Genomic DNA, 27431 nt, shown 5'->3' with positions numbered 1-27431 from the left:
AAAAGCTTTATTAAAATGTTACAGTGAGCATTACACAGCACATAATAGACCGTATAGGAAGGAATGGAATTATTAAGTGAAGCTTTATTGAGAATGCATGAAGAAGAAGACTAGTAACTGTCGCCCCGCCTCTCACCTTCCATAGCAGTCAGATCCCCGCCCTCCACCTCCCCCCGTCATGACGTGCGCGCTCCACCCCCCCCCCCCCCCCATCCCCTCCTCCTCCTCCTCGAAGCGAGTGCGCGCAGGGCGGGGGAGTGCGGCTTGCGCGGTCGTTGTGGTGTCGCAGCCGGTAACGGGAAAGAAACAGAAAGAGCCGCCATGGCGGAGAGCGCCGGCCTGGAGAATCACCGGATCAAAAGCTTCAAGAACAAGGGCAGAGATGTAGAGGTCAGTGGCAGAGCGGTGCCAGGCTCCAACATGGTGGTCTCCGCCATCCGACTGCCTTTACCGGGGGATCCCAGTGATCTGCCGGGGGATGGACGTAGAGGCCGGCCCCGGTGTGAGGAGTGATGTGCGGGGCTCAGGCTTGGGAGGGAGGGAGAGCGGTGATCGGTGTGTGACACCGGCCACCACCGGCCCAGCAGGCGGATTAGCTGGGAGCAGGGATTATGTGCAGCGGCGGATTAGTGCGGAGCAGGCCGCGGGCGGGGATCGCTGCTGTGCGGTACCGGACATGTCTCGGGCCCGGGGTGTGTCCGGCTGCAGCGCGGTACCGGCTCCGTGCGCCCAGTGCCGTGTCCTCCGCTCTGCATTGCAGGCCCCGCACAGGGGATGGATCCGGAAGTGGCCAGGAATCCATCTTCCCTTACATGGCAGCGGTTCTCTCTGTCACCCGGCTCATCATCAGTGCCACCACACCAGCACCTGTACTGCTGAGGTTCTGCTACAGTGTGCCAGTGTACATGAGCTGGGTGCATACAAGTGGCCACAATCATGCATGGCAGACAGAGCTCTACAAAAAAATCTATCCAATGCCTCTTGTGACAGGGGATGGATTAGATACTCCCCATGATGTATCTACTCAGCATCATTTGTTCTTGTGACTCTCTGTTGGTACCAGTTGGGGGCACTCTCACTACACTGTCATAGTCCAATTATTGTGGCTAAGTCTGGTGAACCTGTAGATGTAATATAGAAGATGTGAGATATCCATGGATTCTCCAGTCACCAGATGCGCCATTCCTCCAGTCAGGTGACTATACGCTCAATCTCTGTGATAGAAATAGGCCTTGTAATTCACTGCCCAACATGATGGGCACACAACCTGTCCGAGAGGAGCCAGGCGACATTGTGGACACATGATGATGTGACATCACGGAGAGGGTATCTTTGGAAATGTGACCTAAGTCATGTGGCCGTTGGCACAGAATATCAATGAACCACATGTCCCAATACGGACATGCAAGTGGCATATTGTCGCAGGAATATCCATCTATATAGAAAATCCCTAAAATCTTGTAAACCTCACATATACTTATTTGTACACAGATGTATCTGCTGGCAGATATTATTTGTGGGCCCCTGTGACAAACATTGTGGGACAGCAGTGGTCAGGACCTAATAATGGCTTCTATTGAGTTTGTGTGTTTGCATATAAAAGTTATAGGGAAACCTACCACTTTAAAATTAGACTTATAACCCACAAATACCTTGCAATAGCTCAGGGTGCGCTGATGCCGGACCATATCTTGACTAGTAGCAGAAACCGCTGTATTCCGGTATATTCAAATCCCCCTAACAATCTACAATTTTTCCTTATTGTGTTGTATTCATGTTGTACTGTTGAAAGTAATCTTTACTATCAGGTTATGGTTCTTTCTTTGCTGCCTACAGTTACTGCATACTGTTATTATTGTGTTCTATGATAAAACACTGTGCAGTTGTGCTCCATCTAGTGGCGGCAGCAGGAAGCCAGAACAAAGAGCACATCTGTAAATACTTGATGGGCTGTCCAGGTTTTTTTTTTTTTTTTTTTTATAAACTACAAAAAATGTAAACTCTCCTCACTTTGCAGTTCCACCTGTCACATCCAGCCTCTTTCTGTATACAGAGGCTCATCGTTGACAGGTCGTTGACATGGTGCTTGCTCGTTATAGCTTACAGGCTGCAGCCAGAGGCTCTGGTGGGCATGCAATGCTGATACCACCACTGAGCCTCTGTGTACAGTTACTGGCAGTGACAGGGTACCATAGTAAGGTGAGTATACATGGTTCGATACTCTCAGACCCCCTGGGACCTATAGTAAAATGACTATTAAACAACATAGTGCTGGATTGGGCAGTGTCAGCAGACATCATGTTCGCATTCAGGGTTCAGCAGGCGACCAGGACATAGTAACAAATTGGCAACTTAACAGCCAATCAGCCAAATTGATGCCCCTCAGAAGCCTACTTTTAATGGATTTTTTTCCAGCAGCATGCCACCATGACTTAATACAGCTGCAGTTTAGGGTCCCAAACATATAAAGCTCAACCCTGTCTATTGCTGTGTCACAGAGAAAAATGGGTTACCATCAAGCAAAATGTTTCTTCATGAACCTATTGTGCATGCGTAGTACAGTTACTAAACCCAAGGGCAGTACAATTTGTCTTCACTGTGCAGTTTCCATTATCTGGAACATGCGAAGGCAAGCAAGTAGTACTGCCTTTTGCTTAACCAGAATTGTGCATGCGCAGGAGGCCTCATGCAGAACCATGTCACCGGACCGACACGACCCATCTGGAAAGCCCCTATCTCTGTAAAGAGACTTTGGGAGATGATCACCCATTGAAGGGCACTGAAGCTCAGCTTTGGTAACGCAGATGGCATCTATACGGAATATGGAGCTGTGCTTCTGGATCACTTTTCTATGATTTAGACCTCAGAGTCTGATCAATGGATTCTGCTTGATCGCTGTGTCCTGAGTGACTCAAAAACCAACATAAGTAACCAATCAAGGAGACTAGGACATCAACCCTTAAATGCTGGAAAAACCTTTTAAATGCTGAGGAGGTCCACAGTGTAGTGTTAAAATGTTATTTTACATGTTCTAATAAGTTCTATTGGAGAACGCTGTTCTAATTTTTGTAAATTTGTAGAATAGAACCTTTTTTTTTTTTTTTTTTTGTTGCATACCTCTAAAAATACACAAATACTTTCACCCCGTGTACTGGTTCAGAGAATGTCAAACTTTTAATATGAACATTAACATTAGGAAAATCTTTTTGTCACTCAAAGACCCTCTTTTGTTTGGTGGTGGAAGGAGGACTATTGAATATGCCAGATAATGAATTTCTCTGGGAGATGAGTCTCTAGCAGCTTATCCTCTATCCCACGTTCAGGGTCTGGATTAGCCTGGGTGATCCATCTTTCCCTTAGTTTACAGGGCCACATACATAGGAGGCCTGAGAATCTTGTTACACATACTGCTTCATGTATCCATCCAAAATAACTCTGAGGATACATGGCCTTGATGTTTGTGGCAACCAACAACCTGTCGGGGTATATAGTATATCGGAGCCAGAGGTGCAAAGCGTTTGGAGCTCTGTATGAGAGAAAAAAAAAAACGTTTGACCAGGATCACCTCCTTGAAAAGACATCTGTATTCAGATGAATGTTGTGCTCTATTCACCATATATAGCACCTGGGCCTTGTCACACTGCTCTGCCCCATTCACATAGTAATAGTAATACACAGGTCATGCACGATGTCACTGAATATGTAGTGTAAGCTTTACACAACTAGTAAGTGGCGCTACCATTGGTCAGACCCCACAATCTTATACTGATCACCTATAATCAATGTACGTTATTTTTCTCTAATGTACATGTGCACTGTTAGGGCACGCTCATGGTCATTTTAAGTGGGATCGTGCTGAGGCAATCTAATATTCCCGCAATTCATGGCCATGTTAACTTGGAGAGCAATTAAATCAATTTAATCCTTTATATTTTTTTCACTGATTAGAAACTCCAATCACCCCCCTAAAAGGAATGGATTCATGTAGAAAGCCTCATTTAGGCCTCATGCACCTGACCTTTTGCTTTAGTCATGAACTAGCCACGCAGACTGCGTCTAACTCACGACTTCATTGCCTTCTATATGACAAGCTCACTGAAGACCGCACCGCAAAAGATGGGGCAAGTCCTATTCCTGCTCCATTTTTTTCAGCTCAGGCAGTCATTTTCTATGGACACCAGCAGGTCTGATCTGCGCTGGCTGCCAATGTCACATGGTCACATGCAGAGCCACATTGCCTGCTGCTTGCGGCCCACAAAATTCACACTTGAGGTTTTATGTTGGGTAATAACGTGTGGCATACACCTCACCACAACTGGGCCATATACACTTTATTGTTTGCATTTACCACGTGCCGTCTTATCAGACCTGTATTGAGGTGTGCCAAACGCTATGTTTTGGATGATGAGTGCACGTTTATTCCATATTTGTCTGTTTTAAATTTACCTCAGATTTTACCTCAGAGAAGCAAATTACAATGTTTGTTGCTGAGCGTTCACTAGCGTAGTATCACATTGATATCTGATGACGATCACAGAGAACATTAGCTCTGTCATACCTTAAAAGTCTGAGTCGTTTCATGTACACTGTAGCGCTGTAGGATTTTTACATTAGCTTTTGGCCTCTTTCATAATAAAGCTTTATTTTTATAGCGCCATCATATCCCCAGCGCTGTACAGAACATGGGGTACATGCACAAATAAAAACAAGACATTATAGAGTATACAACAATAGGTCATTCCTAACGGTAGGTGTATGAATGTGTGTGTATGGTTATGAGTAGGTGTATGAATAATATATATATATGAACCTACCCTTGTAAGTATTATTACTGTATAGATTTACCCTGTTTCCCCTAAAATAAGACATCCCCCGAAAATAAGACCTAGTACAATTTTGTTCAGGTTAAGAAATATAAGGCCTTCCCTGAAAATAAGACCTAGCGGCAGTCACTGCAGCAGCTTCTCCCACACCATACATTAGTACTAGGAAATCTTTTAGATGCTGCAGGAGGTTGTGACATGGGGAAGAATTCATGGAAGTAAATCACTGATTGTTGTGCTGCAAATGTGATACCAGCAGTTACCAGGATAAGGAGGGGTCATTTATGGAAAGTTCTTTTACTAAACATGAGAGATTGTGGCCAATGATTCTAATAGAAATGGAGTCACAAGAAATACAGCATGAAATTCAGAGTTTGGAGAGTCATAAGGATGTTAGAGAAATTTTTTGTTCAATGATAAATGTAAATTCTTGTTCATGGAAAAATAAGACATCCCCTGAAAATAAGACCTAGTGCCTCTTCAGGAGCAAAAATTAATATAAGACACTGTCTTATTTTCGGGGAAACAGGGTAGTAGATGTATAGATTTGTGTATGTATGTGTACACTACGGCTGTTTTTAATAAAACGCTATGTGAATGACTGAGCATATCCTGCAGTCCCCTATTAGCTAATGTCCACGGTCATTGTCTGTGCCACGCCGTGGACAGGACAACTGCCTGTGCTGCAAATTATAGAGCATTATCCTATTCTTGCCCGGGCAGTCATTTTCTATTGTCATGGGTGGCCTAAGCAGTGTTCACCTGCTAGTGACAGACAGGGACAAAAAATGCATCACAATGTCATGTCTGCGGCCTGCAAAGTGTGCACATTCATGTGCACAAGACCTTAGCTGGTGTATGACAGTGTACGTTATTATGTATGTGGGTACATATTTCTCTGTACACATAGATGTGTAAATATTTGCCTCTTTCACACAAATGCATGAAACTGGCGTATGCTAGCAGTCTGTACCATTTTCATACAGGTAGCATACGACCACATTCATATCAATGGGCACTTCCGTCATCCATTTAAACGGCCATATTGTCTAACGTACCATGAGGGAGATGTAAACAAATATATTCTGACTGTCGTATTTTCCCTGGTATTTCCATTCCCTATGGCCCACAGAAGTCTATGGGAACATTTAAAATACATGTTGCGTACGTGCTGCATACAGTTGCGGCGTATACACGTGCCAGAACCAATAGGAGGTGCGCTCTCTCGCCCAGTCATCATTTACCAGCCCACTGTATTTTATACGGATACGGTGACATAGGTGCACATACGAATGAAAAACGGGGTGTATATACGAATTAATAGAGCACAGAAATACAGGACTATAAAAGTCATGCGGTCGTGTGAAAGGGGGATTACATTGTTTTTTTTGTTTTTTATAGTACTTCTGCACTGACAGGAAATGCTTCCTATTTGTCTGGTGTTGAGGCAATTCACATATGTGATTATCTATCTCTGCGAAGCCTGAGGCCATTGAGGGGGTCCTGACTATCTAGAAATTGATAATGAGGGTCTTTCTGTAAACCCCTTGTTTCCCGGTCTGTCTCCCTTGTGGTGAGAACTATATTAATTGTGTTCAGCATTACTCTATATAAATCGGGAAATAATGTCTTCCGTGAAGAGTATGAGGTGAAGCCCACCAAGCAGAAGAACCCATGAGTTTACAGATGGCGACCATAAATAGATGATATCGACATGTAGAACAGCTTTCTGTCTGGGATCAATGGTTAGATGGACATGTTCTGTCACCGGGTGTTTGTCCTGTGGCTATGTATTCATTCCAAGTTAGTCATAGTTTATTTCAGGCTACTACAGTCATTTCTGCAGGTTTGTTCTTTGTGAATACTCACAATAACATCCTGATTTCAGCTTGAGGGAAATCTAGTCCAATATGTTCCCTTCCTGGTGTCGTGGTCCTTCAAGACGCCTTTTGTTGATTGATCTCTAGGTCCATTAAGGCCTTAAAGTGGTTGTCTACAAGTCTTTCCATTTGCCTCATTGGCATAAAAATAATGGGAATATAGGGCCAACATAATACAAATTATAGGGTGCATATATAGGCAAAATTAGACATGGAGTTTATAGGACGTAGGTCTCTTTTTTTTTTTTTTTTTTTTTTTTTTTTTGTCAGGCTCGCAGAACTGAACTCATCCATACGTTGTCTAGAATATTGACAAGGATGACATTGGGTCATCACAATTTCTAATTACGGTTTTCAATATTTAAAGTAAAGCTACCACATGGATGCATTATTGTACACTAAGCACACATACACACTAGTGTGTCTCCCCTGAGACCGAATCAATTCTTCCTTTATTTACTAAAATAATTTTCAAACCTGTCTTTTAATATTATGCTAACGAGCCTCGGGGGCTTCGGTCTATTTATGGGGTGGGTGGAGGGGCTGTGGCTTGCTTAAATAGCAGAAGGAACCAGAAGGGACTTCTTTGACATAGAAAAGAGCCCCTTAGGCTCATTCACATAATTTTGAAAGATAATTAGAAGATAAAGTATGGATCCTGTTTCAAGTGCCACACAGCAGCATGTGTTTGCTGTAAAATCCTGCATCCATGTGGTAGATTCCCTTTTAAAGGTACTTTTTTAACCTGTTAGTGACAATATTGAACATGACAACACTACAGGAATCTACTCCACTTCCACCACCGGACTCTGCTGACACAAGCAAATTTCACATTTACATAGGCAATTATCTTATGTCATGGATTACAATGCTTTCCTTGAAGAGGGAAATCTAATTATCCTCTGTTCGCTAAGAGTTTCCATTTGCTAATGTGAATCGAGTCAGTATGTTTCACGAAGATTAATTTGATACCAGCATATTAAAAAAATGGTATACTAAGGTCAGGACAGAGTCATCATGACTGCACCCCTGGCATCACATATGAGTCACTGTGAAGTTACTTCACGTTTTCAGTAAGTGGTCAACCTTATTTTTAGTATTAGAAATCATTTAACCATGTGAACGCGAGTGAACTTTCATTCAACTCTGATTTTTAACAACCTACCTGCCCTAAATACAAATAGGAATTGGATGTGATGGATCCTATACAGGAGTGGAGAATATAAAAGGTAATGTGGGCACCTGTCTATGCACATACGTTATATCAGAATACCTCTAACACTGCATGCTAAAGGTAAATTGTAAGGTCTCAGCAGGACAGTAGTAAAGTTTCAATCCCATTACTTCCCCTTGAGCTCAGGCTTTTGTTGAGTAGGCGGTAGCACTCCATATATGATTCCTCCTGGCTTTAGTTTTATATGCATTGAAACCTCTCCAGAAGACCTCCCCTTTGAGAAGATCCCTAAATTCTCCAAATTTATTTCTTTATGAAATCTGCCACATATGAGCAGACAACCCTTATAAATTGCATTTTTGTGATACAAATTGCATCTTTTTTCTTGTGTGCACAATTGGACGTTCCACTTAGATTTCACTAATTATATATAATATATTTATATTTTATACATATATTTTATACACATAAAACAAGTACATATGGATGGAGCCACATTTCAGTCCATGTGCTCTAGTTCGGGCATTGACGTGCTTCCGGTTTATCAGTAGGGACAAAATCGGAGCTGTGTGTATTGCACCGTAGAGGAAATTATTATTTAGCCCTGATCTCACTGCACCCGGCCAATGTCTGTGCAAGTCATTAGTGGCTTCTCACATTTATGATGTTGGTTTACAGAGGGAAATTGATATGGATATCTATTTTGAGACTAGACGGTGAGCCGTGCCTCCCTAATTTTGGAATGCCTACTATTATTGCAAAGTGTGAACATGACCAAATGCTTCCTCTCTTCAGCTGTACTTCTCGTCCATATGTGTTCTCTGGAGAGAAGTTTATTTGGATTTTTTTTGGTGTACTGTGTATTTCGAACCATTTTTTTTTGGTTGGTTTAGGGATCAAACTTCAATCTAATGACAGTAGTTGTTCACTTTGGAAACCTAGAAAAAAAATTCTGGAGTCTAGGCCCAAGGAATCCCTCCAGCCTGATATTGACTGTACTACACACAAGTTTCTCAAGAGAAGGACAGAAAGTATTGCTATCATACAGGTATAATGTAGGAGGTTACTGTAGATTGCCACCTATTTTTAGTTGAAATTAGAAAGATACATTCACTGTCCTTCCAGTAGGCAGAGATGGTGGTTTCTGTAGTGTACTGTGAGATGCTGTGCTGAGACATCATGGGAATAATCGCAAATACGACAAAGGGAAATTAAACTGAAACAACCATGTGGTGTGTGTGTGTGTGTGATCAGAGTAGGCAAGAATCAGCGCTTCTCATAGAAATTGGTGTCTCTCTCGTGCGTTTAAGGGGCGTTTAAGATGGAATTTTTCACTCATAGTGGCACCCTCCTGATATTTACATGGAGGTCTGTATTTGAGGTGTTGCTTTGATAGTATTCCAATATATTCCACCTTGAAGAATCAAATCTGCAAACCCTGAGGGTATCTTGGGCAGGCGGCTTCCATCTCCCAATGCGTCACCATCCACAATCCACACTGGAATGTTCCTTTCACAAACATCTTGGATTATTCTGTGACGGTGCAGGAGCATGAATGTCAGTCTGTCAGCCTCCAGAATGAACAAATGCTTCATACATTCCAACCATACTTCTGGCTTCTCACAGGGACCTTAGAGTTCCTGTATGCCTGTAATGCAGAGGTGGTTACATAAATCAGCAGCTTTTAAGGTGGTGTTACTAGTCTTAGGGGTGAAGTTGCGAAGTCCTTACTCTTTGACCTTTTTAATTAAACTGCGACCAACTCTGAAATCCGTGTTCAGAAAGTGTGAGCAATTTAAACCGCCCCTTTAAGTCAAGTCCTAGTTATGTTTATTGTCAACTCTCCTAAACTTTCTGTCTTCTGACCATAGTAAATACCTCTCAATATTAAGTACATAGGAGGTCAATAAGGTGTTAATATCCATTTTAAATCCTGGGTCACATGGCCGTGTCATTTTGTTTCAGGAGCACGTATATGACCCGGCATATGATCGTCTTGTGAAGCGCTGCTATTCTTGTCCCTTTAAATGTCAGGCGTATCTGCGAGGAAATCCTCCTGGTATGCACAGTCACCTTAAAGAGGCTCCGCTGCCAGCAGTGACGTGTGACACTGAATTGTGGAATATTTTGGCTTTTGTAACATTTTTTTGATTGGATCCATGAGTCACATAGTGAATGAGTCAGAATCCTGAGTTGTGTGCTCCCAGGGTTTGGCCCTGGCACCTTCTGCTTGTGACGGGCATTACGCCTACAGCAGATTTATGTTCTCTGTGTGATTGCTCTTAACTATTGAATATATCAATGTAAAAGGGCTCAATCATTTCTGTGGATGATGATGGTTGTGATTCTTCAGATACAATACCACATCTGCTGATGAGTTGTGCCTGGCATTGCAGCTCAGCTCCATTCACATGCATTAATATGAGCTGCTATACAAGCCACCACCATGGACTGATCTGGCGCCATGCTAAATTTAGATACTTTTCTAATTCTGTACAAAGTGGTCCTTACTTTTGGAAGACAATGTTATAAAGCATAGGAGTTGTTAATGCGAGTTACATCCTGTTTGTGCTTTTTATTTTACAAAATGTGTTGGTTACTAGTGGGTGCTGCATTTTTTCCGGTTAAGCTAATGTAATATTTTTTTTTTCTCCTCTTCAGACTATGAGAAGACACAGAAATGAAGTCACTATAGAGCTAAGAAAGGTATTGTATATGCTATTCCCTATAATAACACCCCACTACACAGGATGGAGGGTGGCTAATGTCTGTAGCTGGAGGTCTATTTGATGGGGCTCCCCAGTAGTCAAAGTGCTGCAAATGCTAGGCCACTGCTCCACTAACTTCTGTAGGAATTCCAAAACTATGATCAGTTAGTACTGTAGAGGGATACAGTAGTGGTCATCTCCCACTCACCTATGGGTATTCAGTAATGGTATTCACGCCCCATTATTCTGACTGACAGCTCTGTGTCTCTTCAAATCACTGCCCTGCCGCCTTGTACTTATGGACTGTCTGCTAATATTCGACTACATACATATAAAGCTCTATGTACTGATGGGAAATATTGTGTCAATTGTTTTACAAGGTGCCTTGTGTTACATTCATGACATATGAGCAGTAAGGCCATCGCAGGTCTCTCAGCCTTCTAAGAATAGCAAACTGTACACCACGTGTGTGATTACATGAAATCACAGCAGCCTCCATGGAGGATGGAGAGGAGTAGAAGTCCTTGGAGGCTGCTGTGATTCCATGTAGTCAGCAAACTGTGCCCCATGCATGTATCTATTGTTAAGAGGTTAAAAGATCTTAGATGATGTCAGTCTGATCACATGATATGAACTGTGACCAGTAATGAGGCATAAGACATGCCACGTCCCCCTCTGATGCCACGTAATAATAGATAAGAGGTGATTTATGTGCATGTTCGTGAAACAATTTTTAGTTAAAAGGGGGTCAGTTATTGTAGCTCTATAGCAGTGGTGGCAAACCTATGGCACGGGTGCCAGAGGCGGCACTCCAAGCCCTTTCTGTGGGCACTTGGGCCATGACCCCAGCACACCAACAGAACTCAAATATTCTTCCTGCAGTTGCAAGCCACTTAAAAGATGCTGCTTTCAGTCATATTTTGATACTTGTTTCACTATTTAGAACTGTAGGAAGAGGGAGAATGAGTAGACAGGGCCGAATTATCTATGGAGGACCTCCTGCTGGCCCCATGATTCTTGGTTTACAGATAGACACTGGAAAGAAGTTAAAATGATGAAAATTTTCCATCTTTCTACTGTGTTGCTGTCCTCAAGAGGGCAATCTGATTGAAAGTTGTTGAAGAACAGGAAGCAATAACTTACTGCTTTAATTTTTGGTTGGCACCTCACGATAAATAAGCGGGGTTTTGGTTTCAGTTTGGGCACTCAGTTGCTAAAAGGTTCGCCATCACTGCTCTATAGGAACCTGTCACTGGCTGAATATGTGCACATGTGGTGACAGGTTTCCTTTTAATGTTGGAAATGTCCTAAAATAAGCTGAACCCTTGCAGCCAGTTGAAATTATGTATAACAAAGTAGCAACAAGTGTTGACTTTCCCTGCTGCACTATTTTAGTCCTTTTTTGTGGGTCTGATATACGTTGTCTTGTGTCCATCTCACCTGGTTCTGCATGATCACCGCTGAATTTTCTGATTAACTTTTTACTTCCAGAACAAAAGAGACGAGCACCTTCTGAAAAAGAGAAACGTTCCCCAAGAAGAAAGTTTAGAAGATTCTGATGTAGATGGAGACTTCAAATCTGTGAGTGTTCTCCATTATGTGCGGTATCCTTTACAGCCACATCTAGGTCCCTGTGATGCTGCTTGTCCAGATCATTAGAACTACAGCCACAATACAAACCGTGTAATACAGAAGCCTTTTCTGTTTTCTGGAACTCCCATTGATTTGTTGCTGGACGTATTCATCCATATCTCCATTTAGTCTCTAACTGAATTAAATGGACGGTGGCCGTCAGGGGGTAAATTCCAATAATAGGTGGGAACTCTATCAATCTAAAGCTAAGAGATGCCATAGGTATCTCATCCTATATGTATTTGCTGTCGTTAGTACGGTGAAGCATAGCTCTAATGATTCCTCATTGCAATGACTACCTTCAGGTACATATACTTGTTTCCATAAACCTGGTAGCTTGTAAGTGGTGTATGTATTTCTCTATAATAGTATGGAACTATGTACTAGAATGTCGGAATGCTAATGTAACTTTTTCTATTGCAGCAAAATGTAACACTAGAAGCAATACTACAGGTATGTATCCCAATGTTATTTTGTGTGTGTTACAGCCTTGGGTTTTCTGTGCCCATCCATCAGCTTGCTTACACGTGTTTAAAGGGGTTGTCCAATTTTGTGTTTACAATTCTGAATCGTGGCTTGAGAGGGATTTAAAAAAAAAAAACCTGTGCTCTCCACCTCCGTCGCTCTTGGTGTCCCACACCGCCGTCTCGCTGGGCTGCACTGAAGCCTGGGTGGGTGTGGCCGGCTGGAAACCTACCTCAGCGCAGCTATCGTGCCCCCGTAAAGCTGTGTTTGTTGCTATGACAGCCTCGGGTCATGCGAAGAGCCAAGACTTTTTCAATTTAACCAATGTATTGCAATGTGCGATTTGCACATTGTAATAGATGATGTGTGTAAAATCCCTATATACTGCCATACTCTAGTATGGCAGTATATGGTAGGATCAATCAGACAACCTAGGGTTATAGTACCCTAGGGCAGTGGTGGCGAACCTATGGCACGGGTGCCAGAGGTGGCACTCAGAGCTATCTCTATGGGCACCCACGCCATCATCCCAGCGCAGAGTTCGCCAGACAGGACTCAAGGCCTCTTGCAGTCCCAGGCAGCCCAGGACCTTAGTAGGAAGCTACAATGATAATCAAAAATTCTTCTCTTTCTTTCTACTGTATTGGTGTCCTCAGGTGCCTATACAATGTAAACATGTGACAGAGCAGGGAGTAATAAGTTACTGTTTAAATTGTCCCATCGGCACTTTGTGAAAAATATGTGGGTTTAGGATGTAGTTTGGGCACCCTGCATCTAAAAGGTTTGCCATCGCTGCCCTAGGGGGTCTGAAAAAATAGTATTAAAAAAAAAAACTAATTCAAATCACCCCCTTTTCCCTAGAACTGATATAAATAAACTGGACATTTTGGGACGCAGCGATAACTAATTTGTTCACAATTTGTACTGTCTTTCAAAATATAATAATGATTTTTCCCACTGCTTAACTCCGTAAGAGAAAATAGTGCCCAAAGTCGTGAATGGCACCTTTTTTTTTTTTTTTTTTGCAAAAAAGCTGTGAAAAGTGATCAAAAGGCAGTACAGTCCTCAAAATGGGTAGCATTGAAAACGTCATCTCATCTCGCAAAAAAAAGACACCTCCCACAGCTCCGTACACTGAAGTATGAAAAAGTTATTAGCGCCAGAAGATGGCAAAATAAAGAATTTTATTTTTTGTAGAGGAGGTTTTCATTTTTGTAAATGTATGAAAACCTTATAAAACCTATATAAATTTGGTATCCCCATGATTGCACCAATCTAATGAATAAAGTAGACATGTCATTTGGGGCACTCAGTGAAAGCCGTAAAATCCAAGCCCACAAGAAAATGGCGCAAATGCGTTTTTCCACCAATTTCACTGCATTTGGAATTTTTTTTCCTGCTACCCAGTAAAAACTAAAAAGGGCTTAAAAACTATTGGACAATCTCTTTAAGGGTACATTCATACATGGGGGGAATTGGTCTGTTTATCAGATGGACAGACTACAGATTTTTGCAAATACTGCACCAATCTGCCCTATGCATAAAGTCTGCAGTGTAATACAGTATCAGAGTAGTGTATGGGATTTCTGCTGCAGATTTGTGATCCGCAGCAGCATTCTTTTATTTTTGTGTAACCGCTGGTAATTTCTGGCAGCCTGTGATAGACTCCCTGTTACTCCAGATGTAACCTTTGTGTATTGCTCCGCTGTTTTAACCCTTTTCTCTCTCGATTGATTGCAGAATGCTACCAGTGATAACCCAACAACTCAATTAAGTGCTGTACAGGCTGCGAGGTAAAGTCATGAAATGTGACCTTGGAGGTTTTGTGTGTATCCAGGACTGACTATTTTTGATGAAAATGATAAAGTAACAGAAAATCATGTCCTCCTTTTATTTTCAGAAAGTTGCTTTCAAGTGACAGAAACCCCCCTATTGATGACCTCATAAAATCTGGAATATTACCAATATTGGTGAAATGTTTAGAGGCAGATGATAAGTAAGTATTTTTATCCCTGTGTGTACATTTTTTTTCCAAATTCTGCAACTATCCTTATTCAGGCATATTGACTCCATAGAGGGGTCTCTAATTATTGGGGCCACCATTGTCAATTCCCAATTTTGGAGCTCTAGAGAAGAATTTTCTAGTCAGGCAGAATCCTCCAAATTCAGTTGTTTACCATGGGTGCCAGTACTAGACCTGTCGTGGTCAGGTGATCCTGGGTAACCAGTCATCCATACAAGTATAAAGGTATTAAACATTAAATTACAAATTCTGTATTTTATAAAGAGATTATTTTCTTTCAGCCCTTCGTTACAGTTTGAGGCTGCCTGGGCATTAACCAATATTGCATCGGGAACATCTGCGCAAACTCAAGCAGTAGTCCAATCTAGTAAGTACTTTCAGGAAAATACATGTCACTGGATACTTTAAATGAAATCTACCACTAGGATCAAGGATTGTAAACGAATCACACCTACATATTTGTGTGTGCCCCCTATGTCAGGATCTGCTTTTCCTTTAGCCTCTCATGTCCTGTTTATTTTTCCTTTAAAAAATGCTATTAGAATTATGCAAATGATCCTGAGGAGGGGCTCTTGGCTCTAGAGGTGTTAGTAAAGCCTGGAGGCCCCTCTGGCTTAATTGCATCATTTTTAAAGCCTTTTTTTTCCTTAAAAACAAGGCGATAGGAAGCTTAAAGAAGAGCAGATCCTGCCAGACTGGGCACCCACCAGTATGTCAGTGTGCTTGGTTTACTGACCTGCCGGGGCCTGGTTTCACAATGCAGAGGATTGGACTCCTGATACAAGAAGTCCCCTGCTTAGCCCACAAAACAGCAGCACCATACTGACAACACGATTGCAGAGCTGCTGTTCGGGGAGGGGGGTAGAACTGACTCCTATGTAGAACTTTTTGCTAATTGTTGGGATAAATATTCAAGCAACGTTTTTTTTCACTCCTGTGGATGCAATTCACTTACATTGCTTTTCTTTCCCCTCCACAGATGCTGTCCCCCTGTTTTTGAGGCTACTTCATTCCGTGCATCAAAATGTCTGTGAACAAGCAGTTTGGGCACTTGGAAATATCATTGGTAGGAATCTCTTATTGTGGTGATGTGCATGGACTAGTTAACAGAAAATATATTTGTATCATTTATAAATTTCCACATACTCCCCCACACTCCTTGCACTCGGAGAAACGTGTGAATTGGAAATGCTCCTCACGATCACGCCTTTTTAATTTTTCTCCAATAACATTTTTAACGCAATATTTTTTTGACCCCCTTCTCATTTCCGTAGGTGATGGTCCTCAGTGTAGAGATTATGTCATCTCACTCGGAGTTGTCAAACCGCTCTTGTCCTTCATCAACCCTTCCATCCCCATCACCTTCCTCCGGAACGTCACATGGGTCATTGTCAATCTGTGCAGGAATAAGGATCCTCCACCACCAATGGAGACTGTGCAGGAGGTAATGAGAATGTCCAGCGCTGATTGTTTTCTTATTGTACGTCTAAGGTTTGGTATCATACACATCATATTATGTAGATCAGACCAGGGGAGATTTGATTAAGGACATTCTTCCCAGTCAGAGGACAGCGACAAAGTCTGGATTCTTATACGATTTACCAGATTTACCCCCTACATTTTGTTCAAGTATTGTCTGTTCCAGTTAATGGGACTGAGCTGTGGTTTTAGGCACGACTATGCTGTACACAACGCTACCTCAAAGGGAAACGTGGATGCTTTGCTCTCCAGTGCAATCCCCTTAGTAGCCCCTCAGTAGCATATGTAATTTTCCTCCCCTATTTTCTGATCCTCTGCCCTCTTTGTGAAACTGACCCATCGTCTAGTGGATAAATAAGTTTTCCTATTAATTCCTAGAACACCCTTGTTGTGAGTCTTCAAGGAATGAATAGAGAACATGACTTTCATTCTTTTAAGCCTCACTGTTGATGGATGTGGATCAACACTAGTACATTCACATAGATCTGTCCATAAACTACCTATGAATGATTTAAAAAGTGTACGCCCTCGCACTTGTTGATGGGTTTCTGCAGTTTGGTTTCCGCGCAGTATTGGCAGGAATACTATAAAATTGTCGTACATTGCTAAAAAAAAAAAAAGACATAAGTGTTTTGCAATATAAAAATGAACTGACCTGGAAATGGCTAGTTTAAAAAAACATCGCACTTCGCCCAGATGTTTATTTGCAAAATCAAGAAAATGAAAGGGGATGGCACAAGGACCTCTGTCCTGTGTTGCTGTTGTGCTCTGTACTTCCTGAACTTGTGTTGGAAGTCCTTATGTGTGACCAACAAAGCCAGTGACTGTGGTCAGCGCTGTGGTCACTTGGCCATTATAGGTTGACACTGTCGGCCCAGGGTATACAAAGCTTGGCAGGGGATTGGTGAGGGGTGTATGTTGTCTTTTTATTATTTTGTAATGTCCTTTGATGTACATGACTGTATATCCAATTCCATGGTCTGTACCTAATCTAGGTGTTTCCCATTTCCACTTCTAGATTTTGCCTGCACTTTGCGTCCTAATATACCATACAGATATTAATGTAAGTATATTGTCAAACCCATTTAGCTTCTGTTTAGGCGGCTCATATTACATATACAGGTGGTCCCTGACTTAAGGGCACCCGATTGACAGACAAATCCCCAAGTGACAGACGGACCTCTCTGCCCACTGTGACCTCTGGTGAAGCTCTCTGGATGCTATTACTATAGCCCCAGACTGCAACGATCCGCTGTAAGATGTCTGTAATGACTGTATATCAGTTTTTTGTTTTTTTGGAGTTGATTATAAAATACACTTGTTCCAAATTGCATACAAATTTAACTTAAAAACAAACCCAAAGGGAGAGATTTATCATAAGTCTCTCAGAGCAGAACTGTTCTAGTTGCTCTTAGCAACCAATCAGAGCTCAGCTTTCATTTTCCCACAGCAGTTTATAAAATTACAGTTGAGCTCTTATTGGTTTCCATGGGCTACAATAGTTTCACCTCAGAAAATTGATGATAAATCCCCCAAAGAATCTATGGTAGGTAAGGTAGGTAACCCGGGGACTGCCTGTACTATGTAATTGGCTTTTCCGACAACATGTTATAAAGGATTTCAGGCTTTACAGATGGTTTATCTAACTTTGTTCCTTTACCCCCTTTGTTAGATCCTAGTGGATACAGTATGGGCCTTGTCTTACCTAACTGACGGTGGTAATGAACAAATACAGATGGTGATAGATTCTGGAGTTGTGCCATACCTGGTGCCGCTTTTGAGTCATCAGGAAGTAAAAGTGCAGGTGAGAATTGTGTGGTTTTTTTTTTTGGTTTGTTTTTTATACTCCAGTGCAGGTTGATTTATATCTCATATAATGACAGCCTATCACTTGGAACAATCATGAGAATACAGGGGACCACAGAAGAGATTTAGTGCCATCTATCTGGACCCATTCAGAATCTTCATATACGTCCTATTTGCACGTGCCCCATTTATAAAGGCCATGACAGTAGCCAACTTCAAACAGCTACTCCAAATTATTTTGATCTGTAAAGCGTTTCCATAGATATTGTCATTTAGAGAAACGCATACCAGAACGTCAAAAAATTGACCTTGACATGCAGGCATCAATGAAGGGGTTAATTCACCTATATAAAGAATTAAATTTTGAAGATCCCGCTAGTTGTCTTCCAGAGCTTACAGGGCTGCATACTGTGGCTCCCATCCAGTTTCTATCTGGAGAATAGTTTTGCACTGTTGGTGAAACAATAATTATTTCAAAACCCTTCCTATACACTTACATTGCAGGTAAATGCACATCATCCAAGAGCAATGTGCTGATGACTATTGCTGTGCCCACACTGGGAAATGATCGGGACTACCATTGTGGTTTTGGTTAGCATGCCATTGATAAGCGTTGCATGAGAATAGCCTTGGGCTGGGGGTTACTTAAAGGGCACCTACCACCACAAATCTACCTATAAAGGTAGATTGGGTGGTAGGTGCATCAATGGGACGTGAGGATAGCCCTTTTAAGGGCTAATCCTCACGTCCCCTCACTTTTTTGGTAACTTTTATTCCACATATATTTAAATTTACTTATGCGGCTACTGGGGCGTGGAGTAGCCGCATCTGAGGTTACACGAGGCGGCTACTCCACGCCCCGGTAGCCACTTTACCCCTCCTACTCACCCATCTTCGGCGCGCAGCTCCGCGTAGCTGCGCGCCCTCGTCCGGCGACCCTGCCGTCTGCGCATGCGCAGAAGAGCAGGCCCGCGCCTGTTTCGGAGCAGTGACCGCGCAGGCGCGGGCCCGCTCTTCTGCGCATGCGCAGACGGCAGGATCGCCGGACGAGGGTGGGTAGAAGATGGGTGAGTAGGAGGGGTAAAGTGGCTACCGGGGCGTGGAGTAGCCGCCTCGTGTAACCTCAGATGCGGCTACTCCACGCCCCAGTAGCCGCATAAGTAAATTTAAATATATGTGGAATAAAAGTTACCAAAAAAGTGAGGGGACGTGAGGATTAGCCCTTAAAAGGGCTATCCTCACGTCCCATTGATGCACCTACCACCCAATCTACCTTTATAGGTAGATTTGTGGTGGTAGGTTTCCTTTAAAGCATTCCCAAAGCATTGTGTGAATGTGGCCTTAATGCTCATACCCCGGGGCCAGCTGTGAGAGCTGCATCTCTCTGACTGCGGGAAAACTCTACTGTTCTTTCTGCCTTGCTTTGGCAAATTTTATAAAAATCCACTTTGTTCCTTGTTATTGGCTTCTTGTTTAGTGAAGTTATGTTTAATGACTGAAGTGACAAATCCTCATTTTTCTGAGCTTTTTCTTTTTCATACCCTCCTGTAGACGGCAGCGTTAAGAGCTGTGGGTAATATAGTGACTGGCACAGATGAACAGACTCAAGTGGTGTTAAACTGCGACGTTCTCTCTCACTTTCAAAATCTACTATCCCATCCTAAAGAGAAAATTAATAAGGTATGTGCTAGCTCATCTTTTCAATATATTGATGATTACCAAAGACTCAATGCAAAGTACAGTTTGTAACCTGATGATCTGATAGGTTATTTGGGAAGCAAATTACTAAATTAGCCTTTTCTTAATAGTGAAGTGAGGTGTTACTATTATGTCAACTACAATTTACCCTCCACATTAAAGGTATAACCCCCGGGCCTCATGTTTGGGTTCAGTGGTGAGCTAACTTTGGCTCAATTGCACCACAGGGGACCATGTGAAGGCAATCTTGGGCCTCATTCACACTGCCGTTGTTTGTACATATATACAGTCGCAAGTTTGCAGCCATATATACGTCCCCATAGACGGCCGTAGGCTTCCGGCGGCTGTACGGTGCCACACGTGGGGCACTGTACAGCATCATACACGGGGGGAAAGATATCTCTATCCTCCCTGTGTACAGCCATGCGCTGCTACAGGCAGTCCCCGGGTTACATACAAGATAGGGTCTGGAGGTTTGTTCTTAAGTTGAATTTGTATGTAAGTCGAAACTGTATATTTTATAATGGAAGTTCTAGACAATTTTTTTTTCTTTTGCCCCAGTGACAATTGGAGTTTCAAAATTTTTGGTGTAATTGGACCAAGAATTATCAATAAAGCTTCATTACAGACATCTTACAGCTGATCATTGCAGTCTGGGACTATAGTAAAGCATCCAGAGAGCTTCACCAGAGGTCACAATGGGCAGAGGGGTCCGTCTGTAACTATGGGTTGTCTGTAAGTCGGGTGTCCTTAAGTAGGGGACCGCCTGTATTTGCTATGGAAATGTGTGGCCTTAGACAGGGGCGGATAAAGACTACCATGAGTCCTGGGCTGTATGAATATACAATTTTGAAGTTTTTTTTCCTACATACGGCCCTATAATCAATCCTCTTGGGGAATGGAGGAAGTTTCCTTTCTGCCTGCTTTCAATCTGCGGTTTGAGGACCTACAAAAGTCCCTAAACAGCTCTTGTATTGAGGAACAGATGTACTAGTATTTAAAGGTGACGGAACTTCCAAGTGAAAAAATAAAATTTGGTGGGTGCTTTGGGTGGCCATGAGCTACCACCCAAACATCTTATATTATAATCCTGCAGGCTGAACACCGTGTACTGGCCGCAGTTTCTGGACTGAGCACTGTGTATTTATGGTGCCGTGGGTCAGTCTTCCTGTGGGGCTACTTCCCTGTACATTCTGCACAGTGATTGGTCTGGAAAATACAAGCAACTTACAGACCAGGTTATGTGGACGGAGCTTTGTTGTAGGATCTTAACATACTTTCATTATTGCAGAGGTAGGAGCGGTTATTTGCACAGCGTTACCTTTGCCATTTTACATTCTGAATGTTCTTTGTTTTAGGAAGCAGTTTGGTTCCTTTCCAATATCACAGCTGGAAATCAGCAACAGGTTCAAGCTGTTATTGATGCTGGACTAATCCCTATGATAATACACCAGCTAGCCAAGGTGAGTCCAAATCTTGTAACCTAGAGGACATGTAAATATTATGCCTTAAAGGAGCAGTTTCCCCTATGTACTGGAAGTGGATATGTAAAAGCCATATGTAACCACTAGATCTGGGTCAATGCATCATATATTTTTGGTGGATTTGTTGTCTCAGCTGCTGTCATGATGTTTGTAGAGAGTTTAATCTCCAGTTAAAATCAGTATCTAACATATTTTTTTTTTACCATTTCCTTCAGGGAGACTTTGGAACTCAAAAAGAAGCTGCATGGGCAATCAGCAACTTAACAATAAGTGGCAGGAAAGACCAGGTAAGTCAGGTGTGACAGAATAATTTCTTTCTTGTAGTCCTGGAATATTTCATAAAGATGCATGGCAAATAATGTAACCTACAGATGCCTAGATAGAAGGTGAAAGCAGTATTAATATATGATCAGACTACAGCTTTTGGTTTGTAGTCTGTCGCCATGGAGAGATGCTAGTCTATGAGGTAGAATTGAGACACAAAACTTTTAAAATATTTTAAGTTATGTCAGTCTATATTGGAAATGGCCTGACTTGCATATAGTTATGATATGGACATGTTCCTCTTCATGCTATGAGTTCTCCCTTTATCACATACTTGGTAAAAACCCATCCAAAAAGCAGCATTGCAATGCAAGATTGTGATAATAAAATGTCTGCTTGTTCTGTACAGGTGGAGTACTTGGTACAGCAGAACGTCATCCAACCTTTTTGCAACTTACTGGCTGTGAAGGACTCGCAAGTTGTCCAGGTGGTTTTGGACGGCTTGAAAAACATTCTTATCATGGCGGGAGAAGAAGCGAGCACAATTGCTGAGATCATCGAAGAGTGTGGAGGTGAGGAATTGACTTGTGAAAGTTGTGTTTTGGGGTCATAGCCATGCCAGCACCTTGGTGCAATATTACTGAATACTAGCAGTAGTAGGGGATCGGGACTTTTATAGATCGTCGTGCAGAACATCCTCAGAACAGAGCTTAATCCGGGAGAATTTATACCTTTAATAGGTTGTTGCCCTTTGGGAGCCACACCTTATTTTGCATAATATCACCTGCAGTGGATGCACACCCTTTACTAGTAGCATCACAATTATTAGAGCACAAGAGTAATACGTAATTATCATTTGAATTTCCTTCCAGACCTCGCACAACATGTTACATAAAGTTTTTAGAACATTTCACCATCCCCATGTCAGTCTTATTGACAGTTTTCTTCTCTTTCAGGCCTGGAGAAAATAGAAGCGCTGCAGCAGCACGAGAATGAAGAAATTTATAAACTTGCCTTTGAAATCATAGATCAGTATTTCTCTGGTGATGACGTAAGTCCCTTTTAGTAACTGGTTTTAATAATCTTGCAAAAATGTGTATACCTTGACCAAAAACTAAAATCATAGCTATGATGTACATCAGTGCCCTAAATACAGCTCACAGGTGGTGGGTACCAACCAGTTTGGTATTTCTGCTACGAAATCTTTTATGCAAATCTGCAATAAAATTGGCTGGAGATATAACAAAAACACATATACACCCTCTATGTCACAGAATAGAGAGCTGATCTGAAGGGTGTAAGTATCACCTGGCAAAAACTCATATTACATCTTCCCAATAGAGCCAAAACCTAGATCTGACAGACCTGACCTGTCTTGTGTATCAGAATCTCTTCTCTACAAACCATTACATCCTGTATGTTACTGTCTGGCCCATTATAGAACAATCCAATATCATAATAAGGTCGCAAGATAGAAAAAAGGGGCAATCAGGACAATATCTAGTTACCCTTTAAGGACAAATACAACCAAAAGAAAAATAGGGTAGACGCTAGTTAACTAGGATTAATAAAAATGTATAATCTGTTCTTATGATATGGTTCAATAAAATTATACAAGGCACAGCCCCCCATAAGCACCGACCGAGAGACTGGACCCTAGTACAATGTAATGCTTCATTCACACAAGTGTATGGGACACGTGATCCAGCCAGATGTTTGCAGCCAGATCAGGGCTCCCATAGAGGACTATGGCATGGTTTGGTGAGCTGTTCGATATTATGCCGTCTTATGGAGGTGGCCACTCTGCTTTGAATGAGGAGCGATCACCCCTCCTCTCTCCTGCACCTGGCTGTATTCTCGCCCAAGTAAGCATACATCCGTGTGCATGAGGACTTAGATGTATACAATAAATATAATAATAAAATAAAGAGTCAATCAATAATTCAGCCTAAGCAGAATGACAAGTATCATTACACTCGGCCTGATTTTATCATTCCACATCAAACTTTGGGCACGTTCTGTAATCTTTAGCAAAGTCTTAATAGATTTTAATTACATTTTTTTTTTGTGTTGGGGACAGATTGATGAAGATCAAAGCCTCATTCCTGAAGCGACCCAGGGAGGTACCTACAACTTTGAGCCGTCATCCAACATTCAGACAAAGGAATTTAACTTCTAAGTGTGTTGCAGTGCAGCTTTTCTCTGTCCCTCGACTTCTAGCACCACCAGACGTCCACCGATTGACGACGACCCCTATATAAAAAAAAAAAAAGCTTCAAGACTCAAACGCCTCTTCATTTTGATGCTTCTAAAGCGAACCATGTATCTTTCACTTGCAGTTGCCAAATGTCACTCACACGGACTGTAATTGCATATGCATGAGCTCGGTTTACTTTGAGATTCTACCAGACCCAGCTGTATTTTTTACCTTCTCCATTTGGCACTGTGTGCTGACTGCCACAACATTCAGCCTTTTTATTATAATTTTTTTGTTGTTGTTGTTTAAGATGATTTCATAGTGATGGCATATCGGCTTCCTGTGGAAAAACAAAAGTAGCTTTTCTTGAATCTGGTGCACTGTACATCAAGACTTTGCTATAATGCATACATTGTGGAAGACTCTGCAGGAGTACAGTCTACTCTGAGCCTCCATCTTCCTCCATAGACATTTTCATATATATTGAGGAACTATGAATTTAATGGATACAAAACATTGCAAGCCAAAAGAATTTCATTCACGAAACTGAATAAAAATATAACTTGGTTGAATTATTAAGGAAAAAAAATAATAAGTTTTAAGAGAGAACTGTAATTATGTCTCTTATTAGTATTTCCCCAAACTGCCTCCCAAGTCAGGATCAGAAAAGAAAAAAAAAAAACGGAACTGACCGCAACGGGAACCGCGTTGTATTTTACCGAACATCCCAGCCCTGCCAACCACTTCAACCTGTTTTTTTTCCTGCTGTTTTCAAGTAACCAAAAGCGGTGCATGGAGTCCCCCCCAAGCTATAGAACATGTCAGACTTGATCCGAAGCTGAAAGCAAGCGTCCCAAACAAAAAATAATAATTGCGGTAACAGATCTCTAAATTGTGGGCGGGGAATAGTAACCTTGCTTTCAACTTCAGTAGACATGGTGTGTTACATTTTGTCAAGGTGGTTGGTTTTTAAATAATCGGGGCTTTTCATGTTTACTGTAAATTGTCTGAAATCGATTTTTCGACGTCGTATCCAGTGCTTTACACGATGTGGTTGAGAATGGTGAATATCTGGAAAGTGGAGCTAGGAGAGATTTCACTCGAATTACAGACTGGCTGGGAGTTGTAGTTCATCAACTGGTCAAATATTCTTTAGAGGAGAGCCTAGAGAAAAGGTTTTGGTTTGGCTTATTTAGGAAATTGTATTCTATAGGTGAAGGAGTGGACGAGGGTGCGTCTGACTTGCCTTAGTTTATTAGAAGATACGTTGACACTTCGATGTAATGGAAGAGACTAGCATATGGTTCCGGATTACCAGCTGAAAATCTGTTGTGTCATTCGGTAACGTGATGTGCGCTGGCACCACAAATTGTGGATTTAACAATTTGTGTCATGTCTGTTTTCTGTTGCGGACCCAATGCAGATTTTTCGTCTGGAAGAAAAATTCTCTTTAGTCAGTGAAACAGCTTTTAGTGTGTAAGTTCACAGCAGATTCATGGCTGGAATCTGCCCACAAATACACTTGCAGAGACGTCTGCCCTAAAGGGGTTTCCCAATGTTATTGTTAATCAGCTATTCCCAGAATAGGTCCTAAATGTCTGCCTTATGGGATTACCAGTGCTCCTTATCGCATGACCACATTGTGAAGAAATGGAGCAGATGTCAATCTTTGCACACCATTAAATGACTATGGGGTCACAGCTATCTTCTGAATCCCTAAATGGAGTGGCCTAAGCTTGACCATGACTCTACTCGCTCTCTTCCCTCACTATGGTTGTGGAGTGAGGTGAGATGTTGACACCTACATTCCATCAGGTGAAGAAGTCTGGTGCAGAGTGACCCCTTTAAGACCTCTCACCCACCCACATGTATGGAGCTTTTAATATGGCACCCATTGAAGTCAGTGGGTGCCATATGTTGTGCGTCTATTCTCTGTTTGTTGGACGTTTCAGAAATCAATAGTCAAGTTCACTGGGATGTCTTTTGGGAAGGTCTTCCCCATAATATAGGCTACATAAAACGGAGGACACGTGGCCCATAGGAAAATCTATAGGACTCTTTTCTTTTCATAATACAATAGGTTGGTAAAAATCTGCATAGGCTCCTGTAGGAGAAGACTGCATTGTTTAGAAGTATTGTTCTAGGTTTCCGTGGGGTACTGGCACCCCCTTCTATACCTACCCTCTAAAGTCTTCTTTTAGTAACCCTACAAAACGGGCAAGTGAAAATAATATTTGATAAACCCGGTTCATGCCAATAGTAATGTTCCGAATCTGGGCCTCCAACAATCCGGGATCCTGTTAGAATTTGTGCTACAAATATATGTGAAAAAAAAATTGAATTCAAATTTTTTTTTTTCTAGTTCGGTGGGAGCTACTAAAGCCTGAGAAACTAGGGACATTTTGTAACGGGAAGACAGGAGGCGCGGTTTATAGCGCGGCCGGTTTCCTTGTGATCTGATGTGAAGGGATAAGTTAAATGAATACTGTTTTTTTTTGTTTTTTTTTCATTAGGTAGCAGACTTGGGTTGTGTTTACTGTGATAACGCAATGAAATGCCATCCAAAAGTTTTTTGTGGATCCGCTTTCCTTTTAACTAGTCAGATCTATGACTATAACACAGCAGGTGTGCATTCATTACAATAAATATATAGAGATATATATATATATATCTGCCAAGGTGGAGCCACTTTAAAGAGGGGGGGGGGGTGGGGTTTGTCTTGTATCGCGAGGTGGATACAAGTTGTATGTTTAAACTGCAAGATTTTTACTTGCTAAAGAAATCTGTTTTAATATAGCAGTCTGGCCTCTGATTATTTATAGGTTTTATAAATTTTAGATTCAATTTCTCTTTAAGGTGGCTCAAAACTTTTTTTTTTTTTTTTCAACTCTTGTGCACATAAAAAGGAAAAAAAAAAACTGAGTTGAAGTTCATTGTGCCTTTTTTTCTTCCTCCCTTCCCCCCCTGCCCTATCATCCCGAGAGCTGGCTTCATATCATAGCTGCATCCCATTCACACAGTAGTAGTCTATAACGTGTGGTGTTTTACTTAAGGTAGACCGACTTATAGCAGAACTTGATATGGTCACAATATTCCCCCCCAAAAAAAGAAATCCTCCATCTGTTTTTGGGGTTTTTTTGACAATTTTTTTTTTTAACTTTTTTTTTCTCTTATTAATTTGTACAAATGTTACATGACATAAATATACGTGTACATAAGTATATATATATGAGCTGCATTTGGCCGCATTGTTTCTTCCTAGGGTTGCCACGGGTTTTACTTTGTACTTTAATTGGCGGAAATGATTTCTAGGCCTCCGTCAGGAGGGAAAAACTTTTGGTGTGTGTATATATATAAATTTAAAAAAAGTGGGGTTGTCATTTAAGGTCTCATCCATGACCCCATGTAGGTCAGAAGGTCCTAGATGACAAGTTCCCTTTTAAGCCCTAGCAAACCTTGGGTAGCTTTATTTGTGACCTTATTAAGTTTTGATAGGGATTGCATAATGTGATAGTTACAGAAATAAAGAATATTGCTGCACTTTTTTTTTGTTTGTTTTCAGAACAGTGTTTGGAAAAATGCATATTTTTTCTTTTTTTTTTTCCTTTTTTTTTATTAACTGTTTAGACTAAAATGTTCTTTCAAAAGAGGCATCAAAATGTGTTCCTAATTTTGTATATGGGCTTAGGTTTTGTAACCAATAAAAAGCTGCTATCAAATACTATATCGTATTACTTTGTGTGTGCTTTTTATTTCCTAACCAGCATCCTTAGATCTTCCATATATAGGGCCGGGGCC

General features: G+C 41.7%; 1 protein-coding gene across 1 annotated transcript; it reads left to right on the top strand.

Moving 5' to 3' along the window:
- The first annotated feature begins 24 nt into the window (after positions 1-24).
- On the top strand, positions 25-27364 carry KPNA3 (karyopherin subunit alpha 3). The gene is made up of 17 exons (XM_072134501.1): positions 25-390; positions 10539-10583; positions 12077-12166; positions 12641-12670; positions 14423-14475; positions 14583-14678; positions 14987-15072; positions 15685-15771; positions 15980-16149; positions 17203-17247; positions 17857-17988; positions 19542-19670; positions 21047-21151; positions 21388-21459; positions 21846-22008; positions 22393-22487; positions 23517-27364. The coding sequence occupies exons 1-17, from the start codon at positions 322-324 to the stop codon at positions 23613-23615; spliced, it is 1566 nt and encodes a 521-aa protein (XP_071990602.1). The 5' UTR covers positions 25-321; the 3' UTR covers positions 23616-27364.
- The last annotated feature ends 67 nt before the right edge of the window (positions 27365-27431 follow it).

Source organism: Engystomops pustulosus, chromosome 2, assembly GCF_040894005.1.
Source record: "Engystomops pustulosus chromosome 2, aEngPut4.maternal, whole genome shotgun sequence".
In the NCBI taxonomy this organism is placed as follows: domain Eukaryota; kingdom Metazoa; phylum Chordata; class Amphibia; order Anura; family Leptodactylidae; genus Engystomops; species Engystomops pustulosus.
This window is presented reverse-complemented; position numbering and strand designations above follow the sequence as displayed.